The 14,709-nt window shown below is 44.3% G+C and overlaps 1 protein-coding gene across 1 annotated transcript in view; it reads right to left on the reverse strand.

The window, feature by feature from the left end:
• Nucleotides 1–6,582: 6,582 nt before the first annotated feature.
• BACE1 (beta-secretase 1) overlaps nt 6,583–14,709 on the reverse strand; it is a 274,120-nt gene continuing 265,993 nt past the window's right edge. Inside the window, exons 7-9 of the mRNA XM_053691400.1 lie at nt 12,329–12,478; nt 11,787–11,958; nt 6,583–7,095 (exon numbers count right to left, since the gene is read on the reverse strand). Of these exons, the coding sequence (XP_053547375.1) occupies nt 6,854–7,095; nt 11,787–11,958; nt 12,329–12,478 (564 nt within the window). The 3' untranslated portion in view covers nt 6,583–6,853. The remainder of the gene's footprint in view (nt 7,096–11,786; nt 11,959–12,328; nt 12,479–14,709) is intronic.

Consider the following 14,709-nt stretch of genomic DNA (forward strand, 5'->3'; position numbering starts at 1 on the left):
CACCTGCACCCTTCCTTATACACCTGCGTGTCTGTACCCGGCCTTCTACACCTGCGTGTTTGTACCCGGCCTTCTACACCTGCACCCTTCCTTCTACACTGCGTGTCTGTACCAGGCCTTCTACACCTGCACATCTGTACCCTTTCTTCTACACCTGCGTGTTTGTACCCTGCCTTCTACACCTGCGTGTCTGTACCCTGCCTTCTACACCTGCGTGTCTGTACCCTGCCTTCTACACCTGTGTGTCTGTACCCCACCTTCTACACCTGCACCCTGCCTTCTTCACCTGCACCCTGCCTTCTTCACCTGCGTGCCTGCACCCTGCCTTCTACACCTGCATGTCTGCACCCTGCCTTCTACACCTGCGTGTCTATACCCTGCCTTCTATACCTGCGTGTCTGTACCCTGCCTTCTACACCTGCGTGTCTGTACCCTTCCTTCTACACCTGCGTGTCTGTACCCTTCCTTCTACACCTGCTTTCTACACCTGCGTGTCTGTACCCTTCCTTCTACACCTGCGTGTCTGCACCCTGCCTTCTACACCTGCGTGTCTATACCCTGCCTTCTACACCTGCGTGTCTGTACCCTGCTTTCTACACCTGCGTGTCTGTACCCTTCCTTCTACACCTGCGTGTCTGTACCCTTCCTTCTACACCTGCGTGTCTGTACCCTTCCTTCTACACCTGCGTGTCTGTACCCTTCCTTCTACACCTGCGTGTCTACACCCTGCCTTCAATACCTGCGTGTCTGTACCCTGCCTTCTACACCTGCACCCTGCCTTTTACACCTGCGTGTCTGCACCCTGCCTACTACACCTGCACCCTGCCTTCTACACCTGCGTGTCTGCACCCTGCCCCCTACACCTGCGTGTCTGCACCCTGCCTTCTACACCTGCGTGTCTGCACCCTGCCTTCTACACCTGCGTGTCTGTACCCTGCCTTCAATACCTGCGCGTCTGTACCCTGCCTTCTACACCTGCGTGTCTGTACCCTGCCTTCTTCACCTGCACCCTGCCTTCTACACCTGCGTGTCTGCACCCTGCCTTCAATACCTGAGCGTCTGCACCCTGCCTTCTACACCTGCGTGTCTGTACCCTGCCGTCTACACCTGCGTGTATGCACCCTGCCTTCAATACCTGAGCGTCTGCACCCTGCCTTCTACACCTGCGTGTCTGTACCCTGCTTTCGATACCTGTACCCTGCCTTCTACACCTGCACCCGGCCTTCTACACCTGCGTGTCTGCACTCTGCCTTCAATACCTGCGTGTCTGCACCCTGCCTTCTACACCTGCATGTCTGTACCCTGTCTTCTACACCTGCGTGTCTGTACCCTACCTTCTACACCTGCGTGTCTGTACCCTGCCTTCTACACCTGCGTGTCTGCACCCTGCCTTCAATACCTGCACGTCTGTACCCTGCCTTCAATACCTGCGAGTCTGTACCCTGCCTTCTACACCTGCGTGTCTGTACCCTGCCTTCAATACTTGCACGCCTGTTCCCTGCCTTCTACACCTGCACATCTGTACCCTGCCTTCTACACCTGCACATCTGTACCCTGCCTTCTACACCTGCGTATCTCTAGCCTGCCTTCTACACCTGCACATCTGTACTCTGCCTTCTACACCTGTGCATCTCTACCCTGCCTTCTACACCTGTGCGCCTGTACCCTGCCTTCTACATCTTCGCATTTGTACTCTTCCTTCTACACCTGCACATCTCTACCCTGCGCACCTGTACCCTGCCTTCTACATCTGCGCATTTGTACTCTTCCTTCTACATCTGCATGTCTGTACTCTGCCTTCTACACCTGCGCATCTCTAGCCTGCCTTCTACACCTGCGCATCTGTACCCTGCCTTCTATACCTGCGCATCTGTACCCTGCCTTCTACATCTGCGCATTTGTACTCTTCCTTCTACACCTGCGTGTCTGCACTCTCCCTTCTACACCTGCGCATCTCTAGCCTGCCTTCTACACCTGCGCATCTGTACCCTGCCTTCTACACCTGCGCATCTGTACCCTGCCTTCTATACCTGCGCCTCTGTACTCTGCCTTCTGCATCTGTACCTTGCCTTCTACACCTGCACATCTGTACCCTGCCTTCTGCATCTGTACCCTGCCTTCTACACCTGCGCATCTGTACCCTGCCTTCTACACCTGTGCATCTCTACCCTGCCTTCTACATCTGCGCATTTGTACTCTTCCTTCTACACCTGCGCATCTGTACCCTGCCTTCTACACCTGCGCATCCGTACCCTGCCTTCTACACCTGCCTTCTACACCTGCGCATCTGTACCCTGCCTTCTACACCTGCGCATATCTAGCCTGCCTTCTACACCTGCGCATCTGTACCCTGCCTTCTACACCTGCGCATCTCTACCCTGCCTTCTACACCTGCGCATCTCTATCCTGCCTTCTACACCTGCGTGTCTGTACCCTGCACCCTGCCTTCTGCACCTGCGCGCCGGTACCCTGCCTTCTACACCTGCGTGTCTGTACCCTGCCTTCTACACCTGCGTGTCTGTACCCTGCCTTCTACACCTGCGTGTCTGTACTTCGCCTTCTACACCTGCGTGTCTGTACTTCGCCTTCTACACCTGCGTGTCTGTACCCTGCCTTCTACACCTGCACCGTGTCCTGCCTTCTACACCTGCGCATCTGTACCCTGCCTTCTATACCTGCACATCTGTACCCTGCCTTCTACACCTGTGCATCTCTACCCTGCCTTCTACACCTGCGTGTCTGTACCCTGCACCCTGCCTTCTACACCTGCGCGCCGTTACCCTGCCTTCTACACCTGTGGCCGGTACTCTGCCTTCTACACATGCACATCTGTACCCTGCCTTCTACACCTGTGCATCTCTACCCTGCCTTCTACACCTGCGCATCTCTATCCTGCCTTCTACACCTGCGTGTCTGTACCCTGCACCCTGCCTTCTGCACCTGCGCGCCGGTACCCTGCCTTCTACACCTGCGTGTCTGTACCCTGCCTTCTACACCTGCGTGTCTGTACTTCGCCTTCTACACCTGCGTGTCCGTACCCTGCCTTCTACACCTGCACCGTGTCCTGCCTTCTACACCTGCGCATCTGTACCCTGCCTTCTATACCTGCACATCTGTACCCTGCCTTCTACACCTGTGCATCTCTACCCTGCCTTCTACACCTGCGTGTCTGTACCCTGCACCCTGCCTTCTACACCTGCGTGCCGGTACCCTGCCTTCTACACCTGTGCGCCAGTACTCTGCCTTCTACACATGCACATCTGTACCCTGCCTTCTACACCTGCACATCTGTACCCTGCCTTCTACACCTGCACATCTGTACCCGGCCTTCTACACCTGCGCATCTGTACCCTGCCTTCTACACCTGCGTATCTGTACCCTGCCTTCTACACCTGCATGTCTGTACGCTGCCTTCTACACCTGCACATCTGTACTCTGTCTTTGTTTGAAGCTGAGATCCTGTGCCTGCACTCTACCTGCCTGCACTGGATTCCATGTGTATGTTGTGTGATTGGTTTATGTGGGGCACAGTGCTCTGTGAATGGTGTATGTGGGGCACAGTGCTCTGTGATTGGTGTATGTGGGGCACAGTGCTTTGTGATTGGTGTATGTGGGGCACAGTGCTCTGTGATTGGTGTTTGTGGGGCACAGTGTTCTGAGTGAAATGTAGGGAGATCAGACACTGCAGCCTATATCGAGTTAGACCTGCCCCAAAAACACATTATTATAAATGGTATGGATATAGTTAATTTAAACCAGTCTCTTGTAAAGTCTGACATACAGAATAGCCCATTAAAGGGACACTGAACCCTTTTTTTTTTCTTTTGTGATTCAGATAGAGCATGAAATTTAAGAAACTCTCTAATTTACTCCTATTATCAATTTTTCTTCATTCTCTTGGTATCTTTATTTGAAATGCAAGAATGTAAGTTTAGATGCCGGCCCATTTTTGGTGAACAACCTGGGTTGTTCTTGCTGATTCGTTGATAAATTCATCCCCCAATAAAAAGTGCTGTCCAGAGTTCTAAACCAAAAAAAAAACAGCTTAGCTGCCTTTGTTTTCAAATAAAGATAGCAAGAGAACGAAAGAAAATTGATAATAGGAGTAAATTAGAAAGTTGATTAAAATTGCATGCTCTATCTGAATCACAAAATACTAAATTGACAGGTGAAGATGCAGAACTCTCCCCATGAGAGGGATTAAAAAAATCATTAATTTAAAACATCCCTTAAAGATTCATTGCTATATAAACCATTCATCAATCTATTCAAATTCATTATCAATTATATATTACACTTTATAGAGCCGAAATCCATTCTTGACCAAGGAAAATATTACCAAAAAAAGGAAAAGTTCATATTCCTAAACTACTTGTTTATAGCTATGGGTTATAGTAACACAACACCCTTAGATATAAATGAGTGGTTTAGCAATATGAACTTTTCCTTTCCTTGGTAACATTTTTAAGGAAGGATGTTTTAAATGGATGATTTTTTTAATTGGAGAGACTTTAGAATGTAAATGATGTGCAATCATTCACAAAGTATTTAGATTCTGATATAGTCAATTAGTTATATGAATATTATCAAGAATAATATAGGATCATGTTTAAATCAATAATTGGATAGATATCACTTTTAAAAGGACCACATATAGGCTGAGAGAATGCATTCTGTGAGAGCTTGAGAAAGGCAGCACTGGCCAAAACGCGTTGTTTTTTTATGTCTACTCCGAGCTTCCATAGTTTGTTACATGAAGAATACTACAGCGGCTTGTTTCACGGTAGGTAGACACCAATGCCATATCTAGCTAGTGGTTATGTTGACTGATATACAAGCGTAAGGTCTAATCAAGATGCTGAGAGAGAAATGGCTGGTGTAAGTAAGAAGTAATAGGATTCCTTGTCTTAAAGCTTTCTGTATTGGAACTGTCTCACTTTTCAGAGAACCACAGAGGGATATGAAGTTTTGATGAGATAAGAAAACTAAGCATGTATTAATATTTTTGAATTGATTGGAACTTTGGATGTTCTATTAGTGATTTATTAATTAACTTTCTACTAAACTAATTTATTCACATAGCGCAGACTTCAGCCGGTTACTATAAAGCAGCTCTGCAGCACATAATATTCTAATACTAGTGAAAGGATAAAAACAAATTCTAGATACTATAGAACCTGAGGGTCACGTCTGAATACAGCAGTAAATGGTTTTGTCAGATTTAACATGGAGGCACCAGGAACAAATACCAACTAAACTGTGTTCAGCAAAGTTCAAGTTATTATTGAATTTCTATTTTGTAGTTGTATTTGCTTCTTATTTCCTACACAAGATTGTATCCAACACTTAAATGTGTTTGCAACAAACTTCCAAGTACAGATAATCAAGTCTTAAAGAGGTAAATGGCTAATGACAAATGCTTAGGAGCCACAACACAACCCAGGAACTCCTTGTTCAGTGACATGGTGATCCCCATTATACACAGCATCAATATTAAATAAAGCAGTTTACAATAAATATAGGCTACAGAATACTGTATTGTTACTATATTATACAGTGTATGTCTCAATTAGAGAACTCCATTTACAAAGCTTCAGTACAAATCTCCCATGAGGAGCCTGGCAGGTCTCATAATGAGCTTTATTGGGGCCACTCTCCTCCAGGCACTGCACTGTCAGCTCCTCTATAGTACCCTCTCTGTCCCTTATCCTAATTTTCATGTCATAGACTGTTCTGTTTCCCAGCCATGTCATTGTCCCGTCCCTCATTTCCTTCTGTCCCCTCTCACAGCCATGTCACTGCCCTTTCCCAGCCATGCCACTGTCCCCTCCCTCATTTCCCTCTGTCCCCGCTCCCAGCCATGTCACTGTCCCTTCCCTCATTTCCCTCTCTCACAGCCATGTCACTGTCCCCTCCCTCATTTTTCTCTGTCCCCGCTCCCAGCCATATCACTGTCCCCTCCCTCATTTCCATCTGTCCTCTCTCTCAGTCATGTCACTGCCCCCTCCCTCACTTCCTTCTGCCCCCTTTCCCAGTCATGTCACTGTCCCCTCTACTAGCCATGTCACTGTCCCCTCCCTCGTTTCCTTCGGTCCCCTCTCCCAGGCATGCCACTGTCCCCTCCCTCATTTCCCTCTGTCCCCGCTCCCAGCCATGTCACTTTCCCTCCCTCATTTCCTTTTGTTCCCTTTCCCATCCATGTCACTCTCCCCTTATTTCCCTCTGTACCCTCTCCCAGCCATGTCACTGTCCCCTTATTTCCCTCTGTACCCTCTCCCAGCCATGTCACTGTCCCCTCCCTCATTTCCTTCTGTCCCCTTTCCTAGTCATGTCACTCTCCCCTCCCTTATTTCCCTCTGTCCCCTCTCCCAGCCATGTCACTGTCCCCTGCCTCACTGATGTTATTATGTCCTTCTCCCTGCATATAATTGTCTCCTCTCCTACCTATGTTACTGTCCATTCTCCCCTCCCTCCTCTTGTGGTCACTGTCACTTTTCATTGTTATCTCTGCCTGTGGTCCATTTTTCCTTTCTGCCACTGTTACTTTCCCCTCAAGAATTATTTAAACACAACACATAAGCAGCCAGAGAAATTCCACATTTTGTTAATATTCAATATGGCTTCATGAGTTTGCAATATCTTTGATCACATAAGATCCAGGTCCTACATACGGTGCATGAAAATGCATTTTTGCTTTTTATTTTTTTTTATTAAAGGGCACTTGTCTGTCACCCCCACTGACCACTAGACTACATCCTATGGTGCGGGTTTTGGTGTCCGATACAACAGCTATTGTTTGGGCCCCGCTTGCCCAGTTTTGTTGCTGGTGCCTTGGGATGGCCAGGGAAAGTCTTTATTTGAGCAGAGAGATGTCATCTGCAAAATCCCCCCTGGCTCGCTGGAGACAGCGGGAACATCGCCACTGGAACAACATCAGGCAAAGTGGGAGCATGAAGAGAGCGCATACACCTGCCATCACGTATGCTGTGGTCATGAGAGCTGATTCATCCAGCTGAGGGGTGTTATATCCACAGTCCTCTAGGTCAGAAGCGTAAAATGGACCATCCACAGAGGGTGCGCGGAACGCGTCTCGTTCTGAGAGAAACAGAACACAAAATATCAACAGCCCCCCTCCATCACAGGCCATGTGTTCTACCTGTCCAAACCAATCACATATCATATCCCCCCCCAAAAGTTCACAAATCCTGCTCCCTAAAACACACACATTTTGCCCTCACACCAATATACTGCCCCCCACAACACACACATCTTTCCCCCATACACATATCCTACTCATTCCACCCACACACAAAACATCCTGCCCCCACACACACCAAAACATCCTGCTTTTCCTCACTCAAACAGACTCTGTTCCCCACATACCCTTACCTGCTCCCCACTCACTCTAACATCTGTCCCTGCACATGTATCCAGCCCACCACCCACCCACACACATACTGCTTCCCCACACACACCAAAAATATATTCTTACCTGATAAATTAATTTCTTTCATAATGGTAAGAGCCCATGAGTTATCACATGTGGTAATATTCCACTCCTGACCAATAGGATGAGACAAAATATACGCAAACATTTCAGAGCCTTAAATCCCTCCCCCACTTCCAATGATCATTATATATATATATATATATATATATATATATATATATATATATACACACACACACACACATATATACTGAGCAGGGTGATGTTCCCCCTGTTTCCCTGTGCTAATATGTGTTTTTATTGGGCTGCTGTATACGGATATGTTTTTAAGCTGCACAAATAAAGAACTTTATCTTACTGAGTCCCTTGGAGTGCTGAGGAGTTCTTTGTTTCCTCCTACATATATATATATATATATATACATACACATATACACACATATACACACACACATATATATACCGGGTATATATATATATATATACAGTCATATGCAAAAGTTTAGACACCCCTGACAAAAACCATGATTTTCATTTATAAATAATTGGGTGTTTGGATAAGCAATTTCATTTTGATCTATCAAATAACTGAAGGACACAGTAATATTTCAGTAGTGAATTGAGGTTTATTGGATTAACAGAAAATGTGCAATATGCATCAAAGCGGAATTAGACAGGTGCACCCCAACAGAAATATTGCAATAATATTAAGTAGAGTCTCCTTTAGCAGAAATAACAGCCTCTAGATGCTTCCTAAAGCATGTAATGAGTGTCTGGATTTTGGATGAAGGTATTTTGGACCATTCCTCCTTGCAAAACATCTGCAGTTCAGTTAGGTTTGATGATTGCCGAGCATGGACATCCCGCTTCAAATCACCCCACAGATTTTCAATGATATTCAGGTCTGGGGACTAGGATGGCCATTGCAGAACATTGTACTTGTTCCTCTGGATAAATGCCAGAGTAGATTTTGAGCAGTGTTTTGGGTCTTGTCTTGTTGAAATATCCAGTTTCGGCATAACTTCAACTTTATGACTGATTCCTCAACATTATTATCAAGTATCTGCTGATATTGAGTGGAATCCATTTGACCCTCAACTTTAAAAAGATTGCCAGTACCGGCACTGGCCCCACAGCATGATGGAACATCCACCAAATTTTACTGTGGCTAGCAAGTGTTTGTCTTGGAACGCTGTGTTATTTTGCCACCATGCATAGCGCCCCTTGTTATGACCAAATAACTCAATCTTTGTTTCATTAGTCAACAGCACCTTCTTCCAAAATGAAGCTGGCTTGTCCAAATGTGCATTTGCATACCTCAAGCGACTCTGTTTGTGGCGTGTGTGCAGAAAAGGCTTCTTCCGCATCACTCTCTCATACGCTGAATTGTTGAACGATGCACAGTGACCACCAAGATGTAGGTCTTTGGAGGTGGTCTGTGGGCTGTTTTTGACCATTCTCGCCAGCCTTTGCCTTTCCGATATTTTACTTCTGACCTTAACAAGAACTGTGCCTGTGGTCTTCCATTTCCTCACTATGTTCCTCACAGTAGACACTGACAGCTTAAATCTCAGCAATAGCTTTTTGTACCCTCCCCCTAAACCATAATGTTGAACAATCTTTGTTTTCAGGTCATTTGAGGGTTGTTTTGAGGCTCCCATGTTGCCACTCTTCAGAGGAGAGTCAAAGAGAACAACAACTTGCAATCAGCTTGCAGTTGGCCACCTTAAATACCCTTTCTCATGATTGGATGCACCTGTCTATGAATTTCAAGGCATAATGGGCTCACCAAACTAATTGTGTGTTCCAATTAATCAGTGCTAGGTAGTTACAGGTATTCAAATCAACAAAATGACAAGGGTGCCCAAATTTATGCACCTGTCTAATTTTGTTTTGATGCATATTGCACATTTTCTGTTAATCAAATAAACCTAATTTCACTACTGAAATATTACTGTGTCCTTCAGTTATTTGATAGATCAAAATAAAATTGCTGATCCAAACACCCAATTATTTATAAATACAAATCATGGAAATTGTCAGGGGTGCCTAAACTTTTGCATACGACTGTGTATATATATATATATATATATATATATATATATATATACAGGCGGCCCTCGTTTTACAACGGTTCAATTTACACCGTTTCAGAATAACAACCTTTTTTTCCAGTCATGTGACTGCTATTGAAAAGCAGTGCATTTATTAAAATAGCCAGTAGGTGAAGCTGTCCGCTTGTGTTGCAGCAAAGCCAAGCAAGCTGAAATTAATCAGTTTAACCAGACCTGAGCTATTGAGCATATTTCAAAGGAACAAGATCTTCTTGTCTATAAATCAGTCCAGATTGGAATGCATAGAAAAAAACTGTTTGCAGAAAAATGCAAGTGAAGTCTGTGTTGTGTGATTATTTTATTAGGTTTATAATGCTGTTTAGCAAATGTTTTTGTTCATTTAACTTAGTTTAATTATATATTCTGTGTTGTGTGATTATTTAATTAGGTTTATAATGCTGTTTAGCATTTAAAGTCTTCATTTCAAAGCTTTAAAAATAATGTATTAGGTATTACTTATGACAATTTTGAGAGGGGCCTGGAACCTATCTCCCTCACTTCCCATTGACTTACATTATAAACTGGGTTTCAATTTACAACGGTTTCAATTTATAACCATTCCTTCTGGAACCTAACCCCGGCGTAAACTGAGGGCTACCTGTATATATATATATATACACACACATATATACAAGTAGATGAGGAAAACAGAAAAGCAGGAAAGATAAAGTGGGGCAAAAAAAGTCAAAAACAAATACTGCCACCACCTGAACAAAAAGAAAGTTCAGGGCTTGTGGGCTCTCACCATCTTGAAAGAAATTAAATAAATATATTAGGTAAGCATACATTATGTTTGCTTTCATCAGATGGTGAGAGTCCATAAGTCATCACATGTGGAAATCTATACACATCAAAGTTAAAAAACTTAAAAAAAAGTGTGCAAAGAAGACCAAGTAGCTGTGCCTTGCAAAGCTGATCAATAAAAGCCTCATTACGAAAAGCCCAAGAAGTGGCAACTGCTCTAGTGGAATAAGTAGTAATGCGCTTAGGGGGCGTTTTCCCACAACCAAATTTGCCTTATGACTTAAGGCTTTTAGGCAGGCATCAAAAGTAACACCCCTTGATTTCTAACTGGGGATCATGGGAAGTGGGAGGTATTTAAAGCTCTGGTGTGTTGCAATGTCTTTTGCCTCCTATTGGTCAGGAGGGGGAATATTCCTATACTTGATGACTTGTCGACTCTTACCATCTCATAAAAGAAACATCCTGCTTCCCCCACACACTAAAACATCCCATCTCCCCACACACACTGAAACATCCTACCTCCCAACACAAACATCCTACCTCCCCACACACACTGAAACATCCTACCCCCCACACACAAACGTCCTACCCCCCCCACACACAAACGTCCTACCCCCCCACACACACAAACATCCTACCCCCCACACACACACAAACATCCTACCCCCCCCACACACAAACATCCTACCCCCCCCACACACAAACATCCTACCCCCCCCCACACACAAACATCCTACCCCCCCACACACACAAACATCCTACCCCCCCCCCACACACAAACATCCTACCCCCCCACACACACAAACATCCTACCCCCCCACACACACAAACATCCCCCCCACACACACTGAAACATCCTACCCCCCACACACTGAAACATCCTACCCCCCCACACACTGAAACATCCTACCCCCCCACACACACTGAAACATCCTACCCCCCCCACACACACTGAAACATCCTACCCCCACACACACTGAAACATCCTACCCCCCACACACACACTCAAACATCCTACCTCACACACACACTGAAACATCCTACCCCCTCACACACACTTACATTGAAACATCTTGTTTCCCCACATACACACACACACACACATCCCCCCCAAATACTTACACCAAAACATCTGTTTTTCTAACACACAAGCAACCTAAAACATCCTGCCCCCCAGATACACACAACAAAGCATCCTACTTTCACACACACACACACACACACACAACCGCACACTCACATATATCCTGTTTCTCCCATGCACACATCTTGCTTCCCTCTTCACCCTGGGAGCCAATCTTCCAGTATTGTTCATCTAATTAAGGTAATGGAATATGCAGATGTTACCATGAGCACAGGATATTGAGGTATTGCCAGTTTAATATGTGTTTGCATGCATGGGGGAGCAAGTACATTACAGCTCATGTCAACTGTGACCCCAAGGGAACACTAAATAGAAGACCCCGTTGTGGCTCTCACCATGACAAGTGCTGACAGCAAATCCAATACGTTTGTGTGCTCGGTCAAACACTACATAGAACCCTTCCATGATCACCGCTCCCATGACAGTTCCTGTGGATGACTGTGATATAGCAAATTTATAGCAGTCATCCTGTGATGTAGTGATGTCCTCCACAGGGCGTAGGTATTGCTAAAGTGACAGAGAGATCATCTCAGTGGAGGAATTGCGTCAGATGGGGCAAGGAGCAAACCAGTCAATATAGGGGGCTCTTGGTGTATGAGGGGAGAGCCGGGAACCAAGAGAGGGAGAAATAGATATTAAGGGTTGGAAATTGAGGAAGATGAGATTGGGATTCTACTTAAGAGAGAAGAAGGCAGAGAGGCAGACACAGGGATCAAGGGAAAACGAGACAGGATTCCACATATTCTTGTATTTTGAACAGTAGGGACAAGGAAAGAGAAGGAACAAAGGGTGAAAACAGCAGAACAGTATAAACTGTGCCCACTGGCACTTCATGGGGTGGACACTACACTTGTGTATATTAGTGACAAGTACTCACCTGTGGGAGGATGGTGACCCGGAAAGACTGGTTTGTGGCTTCACCCATCAGATACAAGGAGATAACTGGGAAGATATGCCAAGGGGTGGTGCCTTCCTGCCAGCACACTAATTGCTCCCCCAACCAGAAACCATCTGGAAACTTCTCTGTCTGGAGGGAAAGAGAGTTCAATGGCCAGAAAACCTCTAAAGTGTTACGGTACAACAATCAATCATAATTCACGTATTGAAAGCATTGCATGCAGCTCAGGTGAATTTTAGTTTCATTTTCAAATCTAACTTAATACACTGAACTAGTAAAACCTTATGGTATAAGAGGAAAATCTGTAAGAAAAAGGTGTATTGCAGGGTTTTTGCAGATCTTTATGAAAGCAAAAGAAAAAAAGGATAATGTCAAAGAACAAAATGTATGGAGAAGCGCTAAAAAGCTGAAGGTGCGGCAGTAAATCACAAAGATAGATATATAACTGGCTATGCCAAAAGATTTAATCAACAATTAGATAGAATACATAAATGTAAAGATATTAAAAATCCGACGTCTCCGATATAATAAAAAAAAACCACAAAAAAATAAAAACATAAAATTAGGATTAAATGCTATTGCCACTACAATGAATTCAGTCTCTGAAATGCTGTGGTGATTGGTAATACAGGGGCCCCTCGAACTTAAAGAAAGTCTCACCAAGTAAGATCACTATCAAGGTAGGATAAATACGTATTACCTTCTTCCCATAGATGGTCTAAAATTTGACTGGTTTGTCCGATAACACCTCCGTGAGGCGCGTATGTGTCTCGTGACGTCACCGACCAGGGGCGTTGTTTCCAAGTTGAGATCCTATTGGTCAGGATCGCCGAACATGAAGTATAGCGGCCGCTATAATGCAGATTAGCAGAATTAAAAGGATCCCCGCTCTTAGTGCAAATAAGCAAGTTAGCATAAAGCACAGGATAGATGATAAGCCACAGCTATCCTGTGCTTTATGCTAACCATACAAGAGCTTCAAGACTGTGCTGAGAAGGACACGGTTTCAAGTCAAGCTATCCTGTGCTTTTGCTATCCATACAAGAGCATTAAGACTGTGCTGAGAAGGACACGGTTTCAAGCCAAGCCTGTTCCGATATTGAATACATAGAGCCCGAGGACCACAAGAAGAATTTTGGAACTGATAATTAGCTACAAGTTCCTACGGAGTTACAAGTCTAATCCTGCATGCTTATTTGCACTGAGAGCAGGGATCCTTTTAATTCTGCTAATCTGCATTATAGCGGCCGCTATACTTCATGTTCAGCGATCCTGACCAATAGGATCTCAACTTGGAAACAACGCCCCTGGTCGGTGACGTCCCGAGACACATACGCGCCTCACGGAGGTGTTATCGGACAAACCAGTCGAATTTTAGACCATCTATGGGAAGAAGGTAATACGTATTAATCCTACCTTGATAGTGATCTTACTTGGTGAGACTTTCTTTAAGTTCGAGGGGCCCCTGTATTACCAATCACCACAGCATTTCAGAGACTGAATTCACTGTAGTGGCAACAGCATTTAATCCTAATTTTATGTTTTTATTTTTTGTGGGTTTTTTTTTATTATATCAGAGACGTCCGATTTTTAATATCTTTACATTTATGTATTCTATCTAATTGTTGATTAAATCTTTTGGCATAGCCAGTTATATATCTATCTTTGTGATTTACTGCCGCACCTTCAGCTTTTTAGCGCTTCTCCATACATTTTGTTCTTTGACATTATCCTTTTTTCCCTATATGCTAGGGACTATAGGGTTGGAGTAGTTTGGTGCTCTCTTGTTCACACTTTTTTCATTTACTTGTTCAAAAGAAAAAAAGCCAAGGTGAAAGGCAAACAAGACAGCTAATACCATTGCATTTTTCCCCCCACTTAACCAATAAAATCAATCCATGACTTACGCATAATAAATCATTTCATATAATTTTGTGCAATTTTATAATAGACCTTTTAAAAATCGCAAGAAAGGTTACTTGAAAAGTTTTTGCGGGATTGGAATATCACATATCTCAGTGCAATGTATCAGAACACAAAAAGCAAGTTTTTTTAATGGACTGAAATGGCTTCAAAACCATGAAACGTGAGGACACTCTTGTCACTGATTGGAATAGTCTCATTTGTTGGGTTCTTTATCCAGGGAATACATTTACTGCTATTTACATATATGGGGTGTATAACATAGAAACATAGAATTTGACGGTAGATAAGAACCAAAAAGGTCCATTAAGTCTACCCTTATTACATGCTACTTTTTTCTTATGATAGCCTTATGCATGTCCCATCAAGTCTACACATATTACATGTTACTGTTTCCATAGGATAGTCTTATGCATGTCCTATCAAGTCTACCCATA

This window comes from Bombina bombina, chromosome 8 (genome assembly GCF_027579735.1).
Source record: "Bombina bombina isolate aBomBom1 chromosome 8, aBomBom1.pri, whole genome shotgun sequence".
Lineage (NCBI taxonomy): Eukaryota > Metazoa > Chordata > Amphibia > Anura > Bombinatoridae > Bombina > Bombina bombina.